The sequence below is a fragment of the Brachyistius frenatus genome, unplaced genomic scaffold, assembly GCF_029030835.1.
Source record: "Brachyistius frenatus isolate BFR_SWC_R1_liver_20210118 unplaced genomic scaffold, ASM2903083v1 Contig_18, whole genome shotgun sequence".
In the NCBI taxonomy this organism is placed as follows: domain Eukaryota; kingdom Metazoa; phylum Chordata; class Actinopteri; family Embiotocidae; genus Brachyistius; species Brachyistius frenatus.
In genome coordinates this window covers 2152344-2174216 of record NW_027210617.1, presented here as the reverse complement: position 1 = coordinate 2174216, position 21873 = coordinate 2152344, and the positions used below count along the sequence as shown (strand labels likewise).

The 21873-nt window shown below is 41.6% G+C and overlaps 3 protein-coding genes across 7 annotated transcripts in view; 2 read left to right on the top strand and 1 right to left on the bottom strand.

Moving 5' to 3' along the window:
• The window catches only part of LOC138618819 (cytochrome P450 2J6-like), a 47336-nt gene that overhangs the window by 2107 nt on the left and 23356 nt on the right, over positions 1-21873 (top strand). Inside the window, exons 7-9 of one of the 2 annotated variants that reach the window (XR_011310756.1) lie at positions 894-1081; positions 1164-1305; positions 1415-2440. Coding sequence is in view for 1 of the 2 variants with exons in the window: in XM_069694821.1 (XP_069550922.1) it covers positions 894-1081; positions 1164-1305; positions 1415-1590 (506 nt within the window). In the remaining variant the exon portion in view is untranslated. Of the gene's footprint in view, positions 1-893; positions 1082-1163; positions 1306-1414; positions 2500-21873 lie in introns of those variants that run through there. The other variant, XM_069694821.1, reaches the window with a different exon arrangement.
• Positions 5733-9080, top strand: LOC138618821 (cytochrome P450 2J2-like). The gene is made up of 9 exons (XM_069694823.1): positions 5733-5924; positions 6269-6434; positions 6540-6692; positions 6773-6933; positions 7121-7294; positions 7393-7534; positions 7636-7823; positions 8247-8388; positions 8496-9080. The coding sequence occupies exons 1-9, from the start codon at positions 5733-5735 to the stop codon at positions 8669-8671; spliced, it is 1494 nt and encodes a 497-aa protein (XP_069550924.1). The 3' UTR covers positions 8672-9080.
• On the bottom strand, positions 9541-21486 carry hook1 (hook microtubule-tethering protein 1). Of its 4 annotated transcripts, XM_069694814.1 has the most exons (22): positions 21231-21486; positions 19667-19752; positions 18828-18900; positions 18140-18190; positions 17581-17713; positions 17214-17281; positions 16922-16984; positions 16480-16563; positions 14457-14620; positions 14240-14380; positions 12953-13154; positions 12678-12788; positions 12482-12569; positions 12334-12400; positions 12100-12240; positions 11870-11957; positions 11597-11628; positions 11413-11495; positions 11227-11327; positions 11000-11101; positions 10824-10892; positions 9541-10699 (listed from the first exon to the last, which is right to left on the bottom strand). In XM_069694814.1, exons 1-22 carry the CDS (start codon positions 21273-21275, stop codon positions 10541-10543), a joined length of 2151 nt encoding a protein of 716 aa, XP_069550915.1. In that variant the 5' UTR covers positions 21276-21486; the 3' UTR covers positions 9541-10540. The 4 variants fall into 4 exon arrangements, with proteins under 4 accessions (XP_069550915.1, XP_069550917.1, XP_069550918.1 ...); XM_069694816.1 differs by lacking the exon at positions 21231-21486 and having other exon boundaries at positions 18617-18900; positions 19667-19692; XM_069694817.1 differs by lacking the exons at positions 19667-19752; positions 21231-21486 and adding an exon at positions 18617-18659 and having other exon boundaries at positions 18828-18868.

Below are 21873 nucleotides of genomic sequence, written 5' to 3'. Positions count from 1 at the left end.
AACATGCTGATGTTTAGTAGGATCTTTTTTAATTCCTGTGTTTACAATCTGAAAGTTAGCATGCTAACGTTTGCAAGTTAGAACTAATAATAAAACCAGTAAAAAATTCCCAAGCTGTAAACAGCAGAGACTTAAACATCACTGCACTTAGCAACTCCAACTGATTGCTGATTGGTCCGCCCTACTGAGCAAACCTTCATTCAAACAGGGTTTCCAGACTATTATCAATAGAAAAGGAGTTTGTAAGAAACTTCCATATGTTGACGGGATAGAAAAGGTAAGGACTAGCCAAATATCATGCATTCTTAGATAAAAACACAAATATAATATCCGTCATAAATTTAATAAATATCTATTTGTTATTTTATTAAAAGTCAATAATATGAGCCTGTAGTGGGGCAAGAAAAAAGAAAACCAGAAGATCACTTCCACCAGCACAAAGTGTCATGACAATCCATTCAGTCCTTCTTTTGGATTCAGTCTAAACCAAAGTACTCGACTGATCAAAAGACCAACATCATCCTTTGAGCCAAGTTGGTAGCATGGCTAAAAATTAAGAGATTTTTGCATTGCCAGTTTTGTGTAAAAGTTAACCCTACGTTATCATAGCAATAATTAAAAGCTTAATGCTGAAATTGAAAGTCATATTCTTGGAAAAGAACTGGTCATGGTTTTTCTCTGTTAAATGCTCAGCTCTGGAAGCTATGACTAATAGTGGGGGTAAAGAGTGTTGAAAAAGTTTTGCAAAAGTAAATCTTACACTAATTGTGAATGAAAAGACATGCAGGTCAAAGAATGGCAATCAGGTCAACAAAATATATCTCTGTTAGGGAACAAAAAAAAAACATTTTCTCCCCCAGTTGAGGCTCAATTCTTTTCATTTCCTTTGATAGAGAAAGTCCAGGCAGAGATAGAGAGCGTGATTGGACAGATCCGCCAGCCCACCATGGCTGACAGAACCAACCTGCCCTACACTGATGCTGTCATCCATGAGATTCAGCGGATGGGAAACATCGTTCCTCTCAACGGACTCAGGAAGGCTGCCAAGGATACAACACTGGGTGGTTACGTAATACCGAAGGTGCATTTAGTATGAAGTGATTAGTTATGTGTTGTTGTGGCGTACGTTGGGGTTATCCTTGTTTTGTTTTGTTTCTTTTTAGGGTACATCCTTGATGCCCATCCTGACATCGGTGCTGTTTGACAAGACTGAATGGGAGACTCCAGACACCTTCAACCCTGGACACTTCCTGGATGCTGAGGGAAAGTTTGTGAAGAAGGAAGCATTCCTGCCTTTCTCTGCAGGTACAGCCGACAACATTCAGCTTGTGTTTTAAACATAAATAGACAGGGGACATTTGTTGTCATCCATAGCTTTTGAACTTGCGTATATATATGCTTGTGGACTCTTCAGGGAAACGTGTGTGTCTCGGAGAAGGCCTCGCCAAGATGGAGCTGTTCCTGTTTTTGGTCGGCTTGCTGCAGAAGTTCTCTTTCTTTGTTCCTGATGGAGTAGAGCTGAGTACAGAAGCGGAGACTGGAACTACGCGAGTACCTCTCCCCTTCAAGGTTCATGCCAAGGCTCGCTGAACCATTTTCATCTCATCTCACCATTTTACACTCAACGAATGTGGAACAGACATGACAAATGTTTTGGTGAGGAAAGTGGTAATTCCTTTTTAATCCACTGCTGTATAATTGCTGCCTGTAGGGAGGACTTGTTCATTCTCTTTACCTACAAATAGTGCTGTTTTAACTTTTGACTTATTTACAAACCAGTTGAATCACAACAAAATCATCATATTATAAATCTTTAATTAGGGGTCCAAGCACCAATGGTGGTGGAACCCTGTTTTTGCTCGCATTTGTATTATTATTGTTGTTATTATTCCGTCAGTACAAATGATTGTGGAGCCCAAACCGTAAGAGGTGAGAAGGTGAAAGTTTAAAGGAAAATAGTGAGCCCCAAAAATTATTTTTTGAAAAGATTTGACACATGTTAACTATTAGGGGGCGCTATGATAAAAGTCAATACATTTTGTTAAATAACTCCTGAATCCTATGTCACACATTCAAACGCGGTATATCCACTTGTTCTTTTAATACAACCATTGAAATAAATGTTGCAGTTGTGATAAATGTTATTCATAAGAACGGTTGGCTGATGGGCATCCTCTACGTTATCAAGAAAGAGTGCATGTTTCCAAAACTCAACAAACACTTCTTTCAAGAACAACATCAGAACAACTGCTTCTTGAAGGCCAAAACAGTTCAGGTGAAGGCTGAAGCTCATTTCACCTTGGTGCACTAAGGTACCGTGGACTACAACACCACCAGCTGGTTGGCTGGAGAAGAACAGTAGTTGTACCCTCATGGTTGAAATGCACTTGTTGTAAGTCGCTTTGGATAAAAGCATCAGCTAAATGAAATGAAATGTAATGTAATGAACTTGTTATGAATATCACAGGTGATGAAATAAAATTGTCTCTTTAGTGCAAACAGTTTAGAGTTCTTTGGATCCAAACGTTTAAGAAGATGCCGTGTTGAGGTCGTAACAGTTTTTTAGTCAGGTAGGTCCAGTCAAGCCAGTTTAGTTTAAAAGAGAGCGCTTTACTTCAACAAAAAAAAATAGTCCGAGAGGTAGGGCTTTGACTGTCCTACCACACTGGTGCACTCGGATGACGGGATGAAGGGATGGAGGGACAGACGGTCTCCTCTGTGGAACAACAGGTGATCGTGGTCCAACTCCTCTGGGTTAAAGGTGGCTCGCCATCTCCTTCATCAAGGAGAATCCAAATCCAAAATCTACAGGGTTTTCCAGGTAACTGAAAAACCTAGTCTGTACAAAAACAAGGCATCACAAAATGCAGTCCTCTAAGGCCTTACTGGAAAAAAAAAATCACATCCAAATTCTCATTGTACTACTGTGACACAACAGCAATTAAAAGACTTAATTGGTTTTACTGTACAGTATTTCTTATGTCATAACATTTCTCTTTTCATCTTGAATTATGATTTTCTTTTTAAACATTTATTATGAAATTAACGTGTTTACTTTTTAAAACCATCTGCTGAACATGAATAAGCATATTACATGCTCACATTCTTTCATTTAAGATCATAGTTTAAATGCACATGTTCAGTAGTTTTAGACAAATTACATTTTATCATTAGCAGGAGGAGTGCATAATAGGACAGTATGGCTGCAATACACATAGCAGTGGTTAGAGCAGTTGCTTCACAGTGAGAAGTAACTGGGTTCGATCCCTACTTGAGGCACGAATCTCAGTTCAGAAAAAAAGTTCATACCGTAGCATGTCTAAAAAGTGACCCAAAATATATATAGTATAGCCAGGGCGATGCGGCTAAGTGTGATGTTTCGCCGTGACACAGGAAGTTGATGTTTAAGGTCAAACGATGCTCCAAACCTCGCGAAACTTTGCACATGCGTCAGGCACCAATTTTCACGAGTTTTTGAAGATGTTAAAGAAGAATAAGAAACGAGATCGAGAAAAAAAAATTAAAAACTGCAAGCGGGAATATGCGGACCCTTGCGTGCTGCACGTCGGGGGAGCCGGCGGCCCCGACCCGCTGGATCCCCCGAGGGATGTCAGAGGTGAGAGGCGCCTCATCCTGTTGTTAACAATGTTTTATTTATGTGTCTTAAGAGCAAAGGGAGACTCTGCCCGGTATCAGCATGTTGGTCCTAAAAGACACATAAAAAACACATTTCACTTGAGAGCTTTGTCTCCTGGTTTAGCTCACTGTGACGAGCACCAGGTTGCTTACACAGTTGACTAAATGGACAGGTGAGTTCAGGTCTGATTTCTATGTGGACGCTTGGCAAAACCATCAATTCACCTGTGTTAACCTACTTAATGTCAACACTTCAGCCTACTTGAATCATTTCAAAATACTTTACTTTTACCACCATCTCGTGTTGGTATCCAGAATTACAGGCAGGAATGCACAGTGTGCAAGTCTGTCCACATTGTAGAAAAACGTAAAAGGAAAGTAGATATACAGAAATCTTTTATCAACTTTGATAGCATTCATGATAAATTATTTAATAAGTACACCAGTGATTTATCATAAGCCTGCTGAGCTTACTCCAATAGGTGTGATGTGTTCAGCAAAATGTCAGCTATGTCAGTCATCACATTCTTTTTCAAGAAATCTGCAAAATGTTTTGTGATCACCTTGCTACATACAGTGCATCCTGAAAGTATTCAGAGCGCTTCACTTTTTCCACATTTTGATGTTACAGCCTTATTCCAAAATGGATTAAATTCATTTTTTTACATTTCAATTTTTTTGGGGAAATTTTTGCAAATCCATTAAAAATAAAAAAAAATAAAAAAATCACATGTACATAAGTATTCACAGCCTTTTCCATTACACTCAAAATTGAGCTCAGGTGCATCCTGTTTCCACTGATCATCCTTGAGATGTTTCTACAACTTGATTGGAGTCCACCTGGTAAATTCAGTTGATTGGACATGATTTGGAAAGGCACACACCGTCTATATAAGATCCCACAGTTGACAGTGCATGTCAGAGCACAAACCAAGACATGAAGTCCAAAGAATTGGCTGTAGACCTCCGAGACAGGATTGTATCGAGGCACAGATCTGGGGAAGGGTACAGAAAAATGTCTGCAGCATTGAAAGTCCCAATGAGCACAGTGGCCTCCATCATCCGTAAATGGAAGAAGTTTGGAACCACCAGGACTCTTCCTAGAGTTGGCCGCCCGGCCAAACTGAGCGATCGGGGGAGAAGGGCCTCAGGGAGGTGACCAAGAACCTGATGGTCACTCTGACAGAGCTCCAACGTTGCTCTGTGAAGAGAGAAGAACCTTCCAGAAGGACAACCATCTCTAACCCAACAGGACAACGACCCGAAGCACACAGCTAAGATAATAAAGGAATGACTTCGGGACAACTCTGTGAATGTGTTTGAGAGGCCCAGGCAGAGCCCAGACTTGAACCCGATTGAACATCTCTGGAGAGATCTGAAAATGGCTGTGCACCGACGCTCCCCATCCAACCTGATGGAGCTTGAGAGGTCCTGCAAAGAAGAATGGGAGAAACTGCCCAAGAATAGGTGCCAAGCTTATAGCATCATACTCAAAAAGACTTGAGGCTGTAATTTCTGCCAAAGGTGCTTCAACAAAGTATTGAGCAAAGGCTGTGAATACTTATGTACATGTTATATTTCCGTTCTTTATTTTTAATAGATTTGCAAAAAATTTAAACACTTTGTCATTATGTGTGTAGAATTTTGAGGGGAAAAAAATGAATTCAATCCATTTTGGAATAAGGCTGTAACATGAAAAAGTAAAGCGCTGTGAATACTTTCCGGATGCACTGTAACAGGAGAAATAGTTTTAGTGAATTAATAGAGTATTGATATTTGAATATAATGTATACATGTATATGGCGGCTTCTTGTGTTTACAAAGGAAAGGAGTTCATGTAGCCATTTTATTTCATCATGGTGTGGATTTGTCACTTTTCGTGTCCTGAATTTGATTAAAAGAACCCTGACTCAGTGTGTCACACACACACACACACACACACACACACACACACACACACACACACACACACACACACACAATCATATTAAGCTGTGAGTCAGCAGAGTTCCAGCCCAACTCTAACTAAGAGTGGCTTATGGGGCAAGAGGTCCTCCTCAGTCTCTTACTTCTCTCCTCTCCGACTCCGCTTCACCATGTGGTGGTGGGAGCTATTTCTGTGGCTTGATATGAGAAACATGCTCCTTTTTATTTTTGCTTTCCTCTTCGTAGTGTATTTTCTTACCAAAAAGGATCCACCGCACTTTCCTCCAGGACCGTCAGCTCTACCCCTTTTAGGAAACGTCTTCAGCATTGAATCTAAACAGCCTCACATTTACCTAACCAAGGTAAGGTGATAGCATCAAGGTGTTTCCATATTGTGTTATACCTGATATTGAAAAGTCCACTGAAACAAACTCGGCATGTCCAACAAGAAATATTTCTATTCAGTTATGACCCACTTTAGTGTACAACCGCTGTTTAATGTGTAAGATAAGTCCTTAAGTAAGTTTAGTTCACATTTATGAGACCTTGCTCAAACAGAATATTAAAAAGTGTATACTATGAAATGATGCCAACAACCTGTAGATGTTAAGTCATAGTGTTGCCAACATATTGTGCTGAATTATGCATCTCATCAGAGTCACATGCTAGACAACAGACCCGCTATTCTCTGGCTATGCATTCACAGCTGGCTGACGTTTATGGGAATGTGTTCTGCATTCGTCTGGGGAGACACAAAACAGTGTTTGTGTCTGGGTGGAAGATGGTGAAGGAAGCTCTCGTGACACAGGCCAACAACTTTGTGGACCGGCCTTACAGCCCCATGGTGACCAGAATTTATTCAGGGAACTCGGGTGAATCACGCAGAACTAAAATACACACATTGAGTACACCAGTACTGAGAAAGTCAACCTGCCTGCTGATCCCCACCTGAGCAATGTTTGCTTTCTCTGTGTCAGCGGGTCTTTTCTTTAGTAACGGAAAGGTGTGGAGGAGACAGCGGCAGTTTGCCATGGCCATGTTGCGCACCTTTGGTCTGACCAAGGGCTCCATGGAGCAGAGCATCTGTGACGAGAGTCGACATCTGCAGGAGGCGATGGAGAAGGAGGAAGGTTGACGAGACAAAAGAGACCAAAATGTAAGCAAAATACTCACACGGTGTACTATGACTAAAGACATTTTCTCTGTTTAGGTGAACCGTTTGACCCGGTGCCACTTTTAAACAATGCGGTGGCCAACATCATCTGCCAGATAGTGTTTGGGAGACGGTTTGACTACGGTGACCACAACTTCCAGAGCATGCTGAAGAACTTGACTGAGCTGGCCTACCTGGAAGGCTCCATATGGGCTCTAGTAAGATGCAAACGCAGCATTTACACCTTTAAGAAAGTCAGTGGGACAGTGTCATTGATACATAATTACTTTATGCAGAACAAAAAATATTGAATAGTCAGTGTGTCTATTGAAGGTTTCTCTTAGAGAGAATGTAAGCTGAAAGTAGGCCACCTCTGAATACGTTCCTTATTTTCTTGCCTAACAGCTGTATGATGCCTTCCCAGCACTGATGAAACGCCTGCCGGGGCCTCACAACCGCATCTTCAGCAGCTCCAAATCTTTGGAGGCATCCATCAGGGGAGAGATAGAGAGACACAAGTTGGACCTGGACCCCAGCAACCCACGAGATTATATCGACAACTTCCTCTTAGAGGAGAAAGTGCGGCGCTCACATTCGGAGAACAGAAATGTTGAAATGAGAAGGAAAATATCACTACAAAGTGCTGACTATGTTTGTCCCTCCACTCTGCTCGACAGCACAACAGAAACAGTGAAGTGGGCTTTGAGGAAGGAAACCTGGTTCTGTGCTGTCTGGATCTGTTCCTGGCAGGCAGTGAAACCACTTCAAAGACTCTGCAGTGGGGTCTCATCTACCTCATCAAGAACCCTCACATCCAGGGTCGGTGGTCAGACAGGACTGATCTTCGATAAGTAAATAGATTAAAATAGCAGAGGGAGAAAATGTTGAAGAACCATAAATACACGTGTTTTGACTCCTAGAAAAAGTCCAGGCCGAGATAGACAGAGTGATTGGACAGACCCGCCAACCCACCATGGCAGACAAACTCAACCTGCCTTACACTGACGCCGTCATCCACGAGATCCAGAGGATGGGAAACATCGTCCCGCTCAACGGGCTCAGGGTGGCTGCCAGGGACACGGTCCTGGGGCGTCACTTCATACCCAAGGTGCATCTGATCTATTCACTGAACACAGCAGCTCGAGTCCACCATATGTTAATAAAGAAAACTAACGTGTAAATTTGTCCTCAATAATAATAATAATATGGTAAAATTAGCAACATGAGCTGATCTGAAGATTTATATTCTAAAAAGAGCAAGATGATTGATTGTGTGTCTTAAACATTTGTAGTCCCAGTATTTAAGATTTAAGCCCTATTTTGGGATGTTTCTTAAAGCTGGGGCGAGTGTTAGAAAATCTTTTTTTCAGTAGAATCATTCTCCTCTTTCACTGACTGGGGTTGCTGTAAATAACAGTATTTAGTGTGTGCATAGACCGGGATTTGTCGTTACAATAAGGAAGTGTTAACTTTGTACTGCAATATAAACCAGCCATTTGAATACTGTCACTGTGACTTGTGGTGTGTGCAGGGGACGTCTGTGATGCCTAACTTGACCTCTGTGCTGTTTGATAAGACTGAATGGGAGACTCCAGACACCTTCAACCCTTCTCACTTCCTGGATGCTGAGGGAAGGTTTGTGAGGAGGGATGCGTTTTTACCTTTCTCTGCAGGTAACGTTCACCTTTCAGTAATAAGTCTGACTTTGAAAATAAATAACAAGGCTGCAGGAAATGCGTGTCCGCGGGATGATACTGTAAGTTATGCTTCTTCTCCGCAGGAAAGCGTGCGTGTCTCGGTGAGGGCCTGGCAAGAGTGGAGCTGTTCTTGTTTTTCGTCGGTTTGTTCCAGAAGTTTCGTTTTTCCACCCTGGATGGAGTTGAGCTGAGTACGGAGGGGATCACTGGGGCCACACGCACACCGTACCCCTTTCAAATCTACGCCAGCTCCCGCTGAGCTCTACAGACCATATGCCACAGCAAAACTACAAAATATACTTTTATATACAGTACATAGATAATAGCCGTTTCATTGTGGCTAGTTTTCCCATCAATATAAAAATACCAGTACCATTTCAATGATGATGGGTGGTACAAGGAAATATTTTCAACAATATGTAATGCAGAGGAACAATAGGATGCTCTTTGTTTAGCCACAGCGCACGACTGTGACATGAATTGTCCTTTTTCCCCCCACACTTCTATTTAACCAGCACCAGCATCAAAACTCTCACAATCATGTCTGTTGTTTCCTACTTGTCACTTTACATAAATTATTTGAATTTCATTAGACTATTGACAACGATAAAAATAAATGTCATAACAAAAAGACCACATTTCTCTCCTCTGACTCTTTATAGGTTAAATACAGCATATATGTTTGGATCTATCCTGATGGAGTTGATTTGTAAATTGATGCTCTATTGTCACATTATTGGAATCGGCTGTAAATAAACACCTGAGTGTCACATTATTTGTGGTCAGTGTGTAGTTTTGGTTTTTCCAGAGTGCAGGAGTGTTTTTCTTAACCACTTAGGAGCCAAACTGCGACTAAATATAAAATACACTTTTAGAAAAAGAATTTATTTATCCACAAGAAAACCAAAGCTTTAAAATAGTAACCTCTTAAAATCCTGAAAATGTTATAATGCCTTGCTTACTTTTCTTCATTTACACACAAACATATGACGCAACTCATGTAGTTCCTGTGCTACGTCTGATCGTACCTCTTATTTTTAGGTGAATGACACCGCTTTTAAATGCGAAAGCTACAAGAATCATCCACGGCAAAGGAAAAAAAAATCAAAAAGCGCTTTGACATTAATCTTCAATAACAGAATGCCTCTTTAGTGTTGTTGCAAACATACAAAATGAGAAGGTGATCAACAGCCATTTTATGTTGTGTAACTAGTGCGGTTTAACTTTAACAACGTAGCATCAGACAGCTAATAACCCACGATATCAAAGACAATACCTGCTTCTCTACAGCGCTCTTTACTCTGAAAACATATGTCGTTAAATGGTCAAATCACTTCCTGGGAATATAGAGAATAATGGATAAATATATATATTCCTGGGTTTCTTTTCTAAGATTTGTAGTTGCAGCACCTCACTGGTTGATTGTGGTTAATATGACCAGTAGGAATTTCACAGCTTTACATAACGTCCAGTAAAAACTCCGATGATGTTTGATGCTTAAAAAGCAGTTGGTGGCCAGCACCAAATGCAGCATCAGTCTGCTGGATGACAACATTAGTACCTCCCCTTCACTGCATAGTACGATGGTACAGTTTGTACATACTATAACAATCATCTGAAGTTACATTTTGTTAGCATTCAAGTAACCCTTTTTAAAAATTACATTCATTACTGTAACCAGCTTCAATTCGGAATAAAATGGTTGCACTTCTCCCATTCCTGAACGTCAGGATGTCGAAGAGCCAAGGCAAAATGGGTTGTAGTGAGCAAGTCTGCAGACAGTGAAGCAGAAGCACAGGGCAGGATGGGAGTATGCTGTAAGGATGGGGCAGTGTGCACTACTTTAGCCAGCGAAGTGAACACGGGTTGCAAATGTCCTACGTAAGGTCAGGGTTCAGGTTAGTGTCGAGTGACGGTATGCTGTAACTCCAGCTGGGTGACCAGTAGGGTTGTGTTTGTTAAGTGAGTGCTCCTTGATCCCAGTCGGCCGATTCCTTGACCCCTCCCCAAGTGCTGAGAGCAGATGCGTTTAAGGTCACTTGAGAGCTTACTTGTGGGAGGGTTGTGGGTTGTTGTTTTTTTTTTTGTCTCAGTTGAATAAGGTGACACTTTCGCTCCGTGACACGGTCTACTTGGAGGTAGTGGCAGGCACGTTGACGGAAAGCACCTGGCGTGGGGCGTTTGAGACTTGACGCTGCTGCGACAAAAAGGACTGGCCGGGGGACAACATGGAGGTAGAGCGGCCCCCGAGGCGTGACTCAATGGCCAACTTCTGAAAGTTCATACTCTGAGGACAGAGGAATCAAAAAAATTTAAAAAAAAAAATGCAAAGTATGCCGAGTGTCAATAATGTCCGAAAAGGCAGAATTTAAAATTTGCAACTGATCTTTTTTCTTAGGATTTTATTTTACCTTGTTATACCAGGCTGTGACGATGAGCTTCTCCTCGTACTCTCTCAGCCTCGCCTGCTCACATTGACGCTAGGAGGCAAAATGAAACATCAATTAGACCAGGAAACAGTCCTTTAAAAACATCCTGGGTATTCACATCACAAACATTTATGGAGGTCATAAAATAGCAGCTTTACTTCCAGGTTGAGAATCTGCTTGTCCCGGTCTGCTAACTGGTTCCTCAGACCCTGGATCTCAGCGGTGGCAGGATTTAGTTTAGGGTCCAGTGCTCGGATCACCTACAAGCAGGAAGGAAGGAAAAACAGTGAATTACTGGTACAAACGAATACCCAAATTACCGGACTAAGCCTCAATTTTTAGGGATTAACAAAACAAGAATAAAACAGAAAAAAAAGTCACTCACATTGCGAGCTTTCTCCAAGTACATCTTGTACCTCTCTTCCATGGCCCGCATGTCATCATCCTTCTTCTTCAGGGCGGCCATCAGCTCATCCAGCTTCAAGGCTGCTCATCAGAAATTAGCAGCCGTCATTTCAGTAATTTGGTTTTGACAGGGAAGCAGCGTTTGTGTCATGATGGCAACACTTACAGTTTTGAGTGTTGTCAGGCTGAAGGTCCTCCAGCAGCTCTTTCTTCTTCATGATTTCGTCCTGAGCCTCATTCAGCTGGACCCTGAGAAAAAAAAAAAAAAAAACTCATTCTTAACCGTACTTTACACACAAATTTATTTTACATCCCGCAACTTTTAACACAGACCCAAGAGTCACACTTACATGTGCGCATCGAGTTTCCGCTTCAGGTTTGACTGAAAATAAAAATGAAGGGATGAAATCTGGTTAAAGAAATTCATTTTAGACAGCAAAATAAACATCAAAACACTATGTCGGGGCTTTTACCTCTCAGTCAGTTTAAAATCTGGACTGAAACCATAAACTAGTGTGATTTCGTTGTGTAATATGATGCCAGCACAAAGTCTATTGGGCTCAGATTAAGTCTGTGGGGCATATTTTCTCTGTATTGGTGCCAGTGCATGTTGGCATACTTACATCATCAGGTTTGGCCGCCTGACTCTGCAGAGCCTTCTGAAGGTCCTCGACCTGCAGCTGCAGCTCACTGATCCGCTCTCGACTCAGTCTGGAGATGAACAGCCATGCAGAGGAAGGTTAAGACAACACACTATAGCTTAAATGTATAAACACCAAAGTAACAATGGAGAGAACAACTTCCATCACATCTGTCCGTGGTTGACCTACAATCAGACATAAACTCTGTTAACCTGTTCTCAGTGTCCAGTTCACTGCGTGTCTTGTGAGCCTCCTCCAGCTGGGTTTGTAGATCGGCGATCTTCTCCCGCTCACATTCCTCTTGCTGCACTCTCAACATCTTGTTCTCATGCTGCAGACTGATGAACTTTTCTCTAAAAAGAACCACACACTCAAAGTCAGAGCTCACACACACCACGCAGAAGCAGAAAGGTTACGAATCACAATTTATAACGGGAACACATTACCTGTATTCAATGGGCATTAACTCAGCTGCCAGGTTATCATGGCTGGGGCTGCTGGAGGGAAGCATGCCTGTATGAAAAAAGGTTGTGCAGATTAGAATACCAAAGCAACCAGTGGCTAAGCAGCATCAACACTGACAGAATGAGATACCTTTTTGAAAGAGCTGGTGCTGTTGAGCCTGAGTGCATCGCAGCTCCTCATTGATTTCCTTCAGAGAATCTCTTTCAATAATGATCCTCTGGGGGAGGAGGACAAAAGGAAAAACAAAAGGAAAACTGTTAGTGAAGAGAAAACCAAAGTAGTTATTTGTTTATCTATTGCTGAGACATTTCAAAAGCTGCTATACCTCTTTTTCCTTCATTACAGTGTCATGCTTCTCCTCCAACTTTTTCATCTCAAAAGCCAAGTTGTCTGCTCGTCTTGTCTCCTCGGACAACTTCCTGTGTAGCTCCTGGACCTAAAAAAAACAACAAAACAAAAAAACATGCAGCATCAAATACATTCTTTACCAGAAAATACAATCAAATATAATCAATACGGACAGTCTCTGCTAAATCTGTGCTTTGTGAGACAGCACGGATATTCCCTTTAATTCGGAACCGCGCGTCGCATATATTTCACCTGTTTTTTGTACGACTCGAGCTGAGCACGGGCAGCGTTGGCCTTGCGAAGCTCTTCCTCCAGACTGACAGTGTTGTGCATGTAGGTCATGTTATTCTCTTCCAGCAGCTTCATCTGCCTCTTTAGATCACCAAGATTCTCCAGCTTGCGCTTGTATGTTTCCACTGAGGCCTCCAGCATCACCACACGATCTGAGCAGTTCCTACAGGAATTCAAAATACAAACATCAGTCCGGTGGTTTGGGGCACTTTGAGCACAAAGTTTAAGATGGGAACAAAATGGAAATGTAGTTTAATTGTAGCACTCTGGTAGATCAGCGCGCAGTATTTAAATAAATCATCATCATGTCAAATTTCTTGTATATGTTCACATGTTTGACCAATAAAATGATTTTGATAAAACACATAGTTGCAACCATGACAGTAGACAATGCTTCAAATATGGATGTTGCTGCAAAGAAGTTACAAATTGTAAAACATGGACTCTTTGATCACATCTTCAACCCGATATCACAGTTTCAAGATTAGTGTCAACAATTCAGTATCTGACAAATAGTGAAATATGGTGACAATCTCCCCTTCTGGTCCTGAGTTAAGGTGTTGGAAAGTACTTTTGCAGAACATTTTGATGTCACAGTGAGGTTGACCTTTGTGATATTTTTCATAATCAAAAAGAAAAGAAAAAGTCAGTTGCTTGGGTGTCAAAGTTCTGCTACTAATCAGTAGAAATGCAGCTGGTTTACAAGGTGGTACCTTGATTCCACAGTTTCAGAACTGGATCTAGAACCAGAACTCTTCTGGTGGAAAAGCAGTATCAGAAAATCAGAGTCTGGCCTTCCTAGCTGACGAAGCTGTGTGCTAGTTTGTCATTAGGAGGCAACATAAGGTGGCTGCCTATAAACTGCCTCATTAGCACTGCTGTTAAATCTTCTATCCATAATTCATACATCTACATATAGGTATATATATATATATATATATATATATATATATATATATATATACCTAGCAAGCACATCATTGGACTGTGGGCTGGAGAAAACCCACAGGTAAAACATGCAAACTCCACACAAACCGAGCCCAGAAAACCAGCGGGGTCGAGCCCAAAACCTTCTTGCCCGTCTCTTGCTGCGAGGCAACAGTCCAAACAACTGCAACACCGTGCCGCCCGCTTCCTAATCTTACTATGTTTATTTTTATGGTCAGCACTCTCCTCTAAAAGACAATACTTTCCCAGACCAGATCAACCTGCTACAGACCAGGTGTACATCCACACACTGACACAAACCTCAGGACATCCAGTTCATCTTTGAGAGCCCGTGATTCCTCTGCCAGGCTGGTGAGCTCGTCATTACGGTGCTGAACCTCAATCAACTGTTTCTCCAACTCTTCACAGTGGATCCGGTAGTCATCCTTAGCAGCCTCCAGCCTGGAAAAGGCAAATACACATAATTATTTGGTCTGTATTATAATGACGTGGCTGAGGTCCATTTGAGAAGACAGACCTGAAGGTCTCCTCCTGCAGTGTCTCTAGTTGCTGCTGTAACTGATTGTGTTTCCTTCCTGAAGGCGTGCTTGGGTCGTCAAACGTGTCCAGCTGATTGGCTCGGTCTGTCAGGACATCATTCTCAGCCAATAAGCTGTTCCGTTCTTCTTGAAGAACAGCCACCTGTGCAGGGACAATGATGTGAGAGCCACTCTCACAAGTACTCCAATTTCACAGTTACGGTGAATTTTAGTTAGCTGGAAAAAACTGTAACGTTAAATCTCTTCTTGGTCAATTATTGCATGCAAGGCAGAGAGGTCACATCTGAGCATCAACAGACACCCTCTCCATTACAAATAACTTTCCTCCTCTCCCAGCTGTTAAAACAAACAGTGCAGTTAATCCATGCTGGAAGCAGCAAACATGTTAATACACTGTTAGTTTTTAGTTCTCACCCTTTCGTTTTCTTACATCGAGTTGACAATCTTTGCCAGTTAAACAGAAACTGGATAATTAGATTAACATGTACCTGTTTAAAATCCTGCTTACAACATGCCTCCAAACTAGAACCCTGGTTCTCAACTGGTCTAACCTCTGGAGCCACATTCTTTCTTAATCATTAAGTCATGACCATAGACTGTATATAAAAGTTTTGACATTTTTGAGCTGCTCAAATTCATTTAATATAAAATAGTGCACAATAAGTGCATAATGCGCAACACCTTCATGCACTGTTAAAATAGGAATTAAAACGTGCAACAGAAGTGCAAAGAGGGCTATAAACTCCTCAAAACAAAAAGGCAGCCTTACCTTGAACTACAGGCATATATGCTTCTGAACTGTATGAAATGAAATAAAAAAGCAGACTTATTTTATTTGAAAACTATTGGAATTAAAGCTAATTACTGATGTGACAATATTTGTTTACTGTCATAACAACACAGACTACAAAAACCACATGTGCTGTGTCATGGGAAAGGCATGTCCTTCAAAGTAAAAGCGCAGCAGGAGACGTTCTGTAGATTTAAAAATAAAGTTAGACTTTTTTTTCCCCCTCAACACCCACAACTCACTAAAATAGCCCCAGTACCCACTTTTGGGTCGCGACTAACCAGTTGAGAACCACTGATCTAAATAAAAAGTACGAAGTAGGTCAGACTCTAAAATAAGAATTAACACCTTTAAATAGGGCTGGGCTAAGTGGTTGAAATAAATATTGTTACAATAGATATAATGCTCATGTGTGCAAAATAACAATAATATTGGAATCATAAACAACTGTCGTGCAACGCAACAGGCAAAGTGTTTCACACATGTAACATGAAACATCCAGTAACTCAAGTTGTTTGCTCAAAGTCAAATTTTTAGCTCTGCCCTGTGATTAACTTCCATTCACTAGTCTTATGAACAATACTATGCCGCATAGAACAACATGCATTTCAAAATAATGTGCTTTCCCCACATGAAGATGTTCTCAGGCGTATTACTGGAATAATACAAAAATTATTAAATAACCAAGCACCGCATGACTTGTCTCTAACGGAATCCTAACTGAGCTCCCTGTTAGCGGAGTTAGAGTAAACATTTGCACGGCTGGTTTAGATGGGTTTAGTTTTGCCGGCCGGTCGACCATGTTGGACTTACCTCGCTGCAACGAGAGAAGACTGGGGACAGAATAATGAATCTGTAGAGAGTCCAGTTGAACAGTTGATCAGTGCCTCTGCTAAATTTAGTCTGCCTGTACAGTGCTGAGTGAGGCCTTCTGGCAGTGGCAGAGTATGGGCCGGATACTACAGCGGGATCAGCAGAGACCAGACTGTAAAGCTCACAGTCATTCTGCCACAGCAGCTCCAGACAATGGACCCAAACATTACAGCGAATTACTCCTGTTTATGCTGTACTAAAGGCATATGTGTGTGTGTGTGTGTGTGTGTGTGTGTGTGTGTGTGTGTGTGTGTGTGTGTGTGTGTGTGTGTGTGTGTGTGTGTGTGTGTGTGTGTGTGTGTGTGTGTGTGTGTGTGTGTGTGTGTGTGTGTGTTCACCTGTAGGTCCAGCTCTTCACAGCGTTGGGCTAGTGCTTCCTTTTCTGCGAGAAGTTGCGCTAGGTCGTCAAGAGCTTGTTTTAGCTGGACAAGATGAGAAATTGAATTAATTCAAACACATTCATGCCCACATGCAGAGAAAGCAAAGATACTGCTTCTACTACTATTTTTTGACTGTTGACTTAAAAAAAATAAGTATATCCTCCTTAACTGAAAACAAATTACTTGCAAATTAGTTGCAAGTGAAAATAAAGTTTTCATGTTATGAACTACACACTTGAGGGAATTTTATTTTGTTTCTTTGCAGGGGTTAAGGTTAAAACCCACCCACCAACTGGACATTAGTAATCCGTTTACACATTGATTTGTAAGAAAATTTCAGAGCAGAAGACACCAACCAAAAGACCCCATGCAGACGAATCTCTGCAGTAATAACACTGACCTGCTGTTCCAGGTCCCCCGACAGCTCTGCTCCAAACGGGGCCACGGTCTCTTTACTCATGAGCTGAAGAGGAAAATGTCACTGGTTTTATTACAAACACTGATTAAATGATCTGCAAAGCCTCAACCTATTTTAACTACATGCAAACATGCACTCTGCCCTCCTTCAACACCAGCAGACGTCCTTTGTTACAGTTATTCAAAAAGGTGCAGCTACTCGGCAAATCTTTTCAGGATATTTTCAACACCTCTAATCTCAGTAAGTGAGAAACTTGGTGTTAAGCTGGACTGACCTCCTGGATGGCTGTCATGACAACATGCTGCACAGACTCCTCCAAGGTCATGATGACCTGAATGTATTCTGGCGGTATAAGAGAGATTCATCACAAAAACACACACACAAAGATATATGATTTTCATAATCCATGTCCGACCTCCAAATACAACATTGGCTAACCCTCATTGATTGTCCTGCCAGGCTGCCTGATGAGCTCTGCCTTTGTCAGTGGCGGGGCAGGGCAATAATTAAACATTGTTTGGCTCACAGCCTTAACGGCCAATTCCCCTTCCTATCTACACTGGATATGCTTCTGTACATGTATTCTGTTCGGGTCTGATTTGTGTACAGAAATTGCGTGCGACATACAGGCTGTGACCTACCTTGTTTGCGCTCGCATCTTACAGCACAGCCCAGTATGAGCTGCAGCAGCCTCCCCAGCTGCACAGGGTCTGAATGCTCTGCCACCAGGGGAAGATCTGGCACGGGAAAGTCTGAGATTTCCTGAGTTAAGACCTGAAGGTACACAAACAGAGATAATGCACTTAACAAACACTTCCTAAGGCAGGTAAATATAAATAAACACAGCCGGCTGATTTCAAAAGCTCCACCTGTAAACAGCTGTGGTGGTAAAGTTTTGCGACAACCAGGAGGCCTGATGAATAAAATATGCCCTTTGTGTGTAGATATGCCTGCGTTTCTAATCGCTATGGTGTTTGTAACGTCTACCAGGTGTGTGCGGCTTGATGTGTGTTTCGATTTGAACACTACTTTCCTTTAGGCAAGTCTCCTGAGGCTTTTCTCTACGTGAGCAGTACATACTATAATTCCAAAAAGAATTGCATGAACACACAGAGTCCAGAAGCTCTCGTGTCAAGTACGTGTTTCTATCAATCACCCTACAGCTGTGCAAAAACAAGGGAGCCGTGTTGTACTTCATACCTCATTATAATAGTCAACCACCATCTGAAGGATCTTCTTTAGGTTGTTCAGCTGAGGAGAGAGAAACATTAAGATACAAATGTTTTTAATACAAACATACATCAAGATGATGACATCACAACAGAAGCCCTTCCAACAAAATTTATGATCATGCGATGAGAAAAGAATGAGACTTTTCAAACATGTGAAAACAGGCTTTTTTTTTCCATAGCATTTGATGTGTCATGGCAGATTAAGATGATAATAATAACATTAAGGATCGCTCTTTAATACCAGGAAACTTAAAGTGAAGCAGCTAAATGGAATTCAGCCGTTATCTTTTTTTGGAATTGCACAGAAAAAAGCAGCAGCAGGGAAAACACCATCACAACCTAAGAGAAGGAGACAGGCATGCCTTTTTTTTTTTTTTTTTTTTAATTTTTAAATACATAAATTCCCCTTGCATTACATATAGCTAATATATGTGGACAAACATACATGCACCCATTTCACCAGAGTCAGAGCGCAGGGTCAGTGTGGGCTAAGCCAGAAGCAGCACCCCGTGGAGCAGGTTGAAGGTCAGTGTCAAGGACAGTGTGGCAGGTTTGGAGCAAACAGAGGATTTAGCACACAGGGGCTTCAGCAAAACACGCAGAGAACAGTCAGAGAGGACAGATGGTGGACAGAGGGACACGACGGTGCTCTGTACCTTCAGTCTCCAGTTGTCCTCAACATCTGTTTTGATACGACCGAGCCATCCATCACTGAACCATGCTGGGTCTCTGCAGCACACAGAGGGCAACAATAGCTATTCTACACATGATTTCTAAATTTGCAATTCAAATTCTACATATATGAATATCACCGACGTTGTTATACATCATTAATCAGCCATGTTGAATGCATTCTAGATGCTACCCATGAACCCAATTTAATCAAGTAATTAAATTCCTATATTTACTTAAACATTACATAACATTAAAAAAAAAAAAAAAAAAAAAAAAACAGGAGACTTCTTTCATTCAGCTGTGCAAGGAAGAGATAGTTTCTCGTTAGGAAGAACAAATGATAATTTATGCAAGTCAGGGCGAGTTGTCCATAGAAGAGAGCCTTTACAGTTGTGGTGCATTTTGGACTCTTGAGACTGCGGTGTCAACACTGGACCAAACAAATGGATCCAAAACTAACCCTCTGATTTTGTCTGACACCGTCTTAACTTTAGTGAAGACTCACACATCCGAAATACAGTTTGCCAAAACAACAAATGGAGCCAGAAATGCAAAAAACAAATGGTTAGTATTTTTTGTGTGTGTTTTAAAGAGGAATTAGGACTCTTTCACAGTACATTAGGGCAATAAATGGCAGCTGAGTGATGAACGAAATCCTCTATTTTAGCTTTAATACATCGGTGGAAAAGATAGAAGTGTGCCATTACAACCGTTTCTACTGTACCTCGTTGACTTATTATGCACCTGGTGGTGTGTGTGATGTGAATTACTCAAGCTTAGCAAAACTGGTTGTAAATTAATAATGTATGTGCTCTCTCACATCTGATGCAGCGCCTGCGACATTGCCACTCCAGTGGTCAGCTCCTCCACCGTTGTGCAGGGTGCAGCAGTGTTGAAGGTCTGCAGCTGAGAGGCACAAATAAACAGCACCATCAGGATAACTGGTCAACAAAGAAAGGGGAGCGTAGCAGAGCTGCAATGATTAACTGATTAGTTGATGGACAGTACATTAATTGCCATCTATTTTAATCAGCAAATAATCATTTTGAGTCATTTTCTATGAAAATGTGAATATTTTGCAGTGGCTTTAATCCTGTGATAATAAACACAAGATATACTTTGGTTGTGGAATGCTGGTTGGGTCAAATAAGAACATTTTTGGCAGCATCTCCTGTTTCGGGAAGCAATGGTCAACATGTTTGACCTTTTTCTGCCATTTTAAAGACTAAAAACAACTAACCGATTAATAGAGAAAATATTCGAGAGATTATTTGATAATGAAAATAAAATGTTAAAAAATATATTTGCAGCCCTAAAGAAGAGGGAACAATGTAGTAGTGCATTTTATAAACCATGCTATCACTGAGGAGTTTATCTACAACGCTGCACATGTTCTGAAATAGTGTAATTGTTTCAAATTCCCTCTGAAGAAAAGTAAAAGGTAAAAAGAGAAAGCAGAGGACAAGGATGTACTGATAACCGGATAGAGGCCGAGGGGCGGGTAGGAGTGTAATGGCAAAGAAACCACAACAGCCACGCAAAGATGAAGACGTCCCTACATAAGTAAAGATGTAAATAATTCAAGTAATTCTCCTGCTCCAAGATCTTTTTCTTCAAATAAAACCTGCCCAACCGGGTCCTGCAGACACCCTGCTGTTTACAGTAACTACCAAACCTACGGTCTCTACAGGCTGCTGTGCTCTAGTGTGTTTCCACCTGCCCAGTCCACTCTCTGGGGGTAACTTTTACAGTTTAAATATACGAGTTGTTCAACAAAAGCGACTGATGTGGCTTTTAGATGCAGCAGCAGGATGTCAGATCAACCTGATCTGATTAACAAACGCTTATCCTCGCATTAACCCGCAGGATGGCCAACACCGCGGATCTGAAACACTGCCAGCTTTAGATGGATAGTCGTGTCTAAGGTGAATGGAGGTGTTTAACTCTGGGTGGTTTTAGCTCCGTTTAATCAGTTACATAACGTTAACAACAACAACAAAACAACAACAACAACAACAACAACAAAATCCACAAATATCCCCTGCTTAACTGGATTAGCAGTTTATGTCCAGCATCAAACCGGAAAGGTATTGTTGTCCTTTGCGTTGTGATGATTTTTTTATTTATTTATTTTATTCAACAGCCTGCAGGGTGGATGTACCACCAGTTAATACGAAATGAACCGCAGGCTAATTTCTGTGCGCCAATAACGACGTGTCTCTGCTGTCGGACCACCGGACCAAAAAAAAAAAAAGTCTGCTGTATGTTTGCTTCATTCTCCCTCAGCTTGGTGCCTTCGCGGACACCTCCGCCGCCTACAGACAGGTACATTAAATCCATGCCGTGGTTTCGGCAGCTCATTCACACGAGTAAAACAAACTCACCCATATTATGAGGCTCTCGACCAGCACCGTTTTGTTCTCGTCCATTTGTCCCCTTGTAGCCAAAAGCGGAAAATATCGTCCTCCACCTGTCAGCAAAGCTCTTCCGCTCCCCTCGTCTGCATTTGACCTCACCTGCAACCAAAGGTAGATTTCTAACGACAAATACGTAGCTTAGAAATGAATGGCCACTTTTCCGCCACAAAACAACGTAACGTGTACGCGAATGGCGCAGCTTCTTCGGTCCGTTGACGTCCGCTCACTCGCAAGGCTCGGTTGATGTGAATCGAAGGCGGAGCGAGATAGAAGCCGCGTCCAATGAGTATCGAGATCTGGGAAGATTGACGGTTATTAAACCGCACTCTGGCCAATCAAAGAGCTTGATGTGAAAGTTTCGTACGCTTTCATTATCTGGATAACGTCATAACATGTTCCACCTGTGCAGTTATCGGACGCCTTTTGCTTTTATCCACGAACAGAAGGAAATACACTTGTGTTTTAGAATTCGCTTAATACAAGGGAATGGAGTCCAGATACATGTCTATTATTTTGTGTATTTTTTTTTGTTTATAAAGGTTACAATATAAAATCTATTGTGATAACCAACTTTAAAGTCCCCGTGAAGACACAGAATTGCTGACAAAAA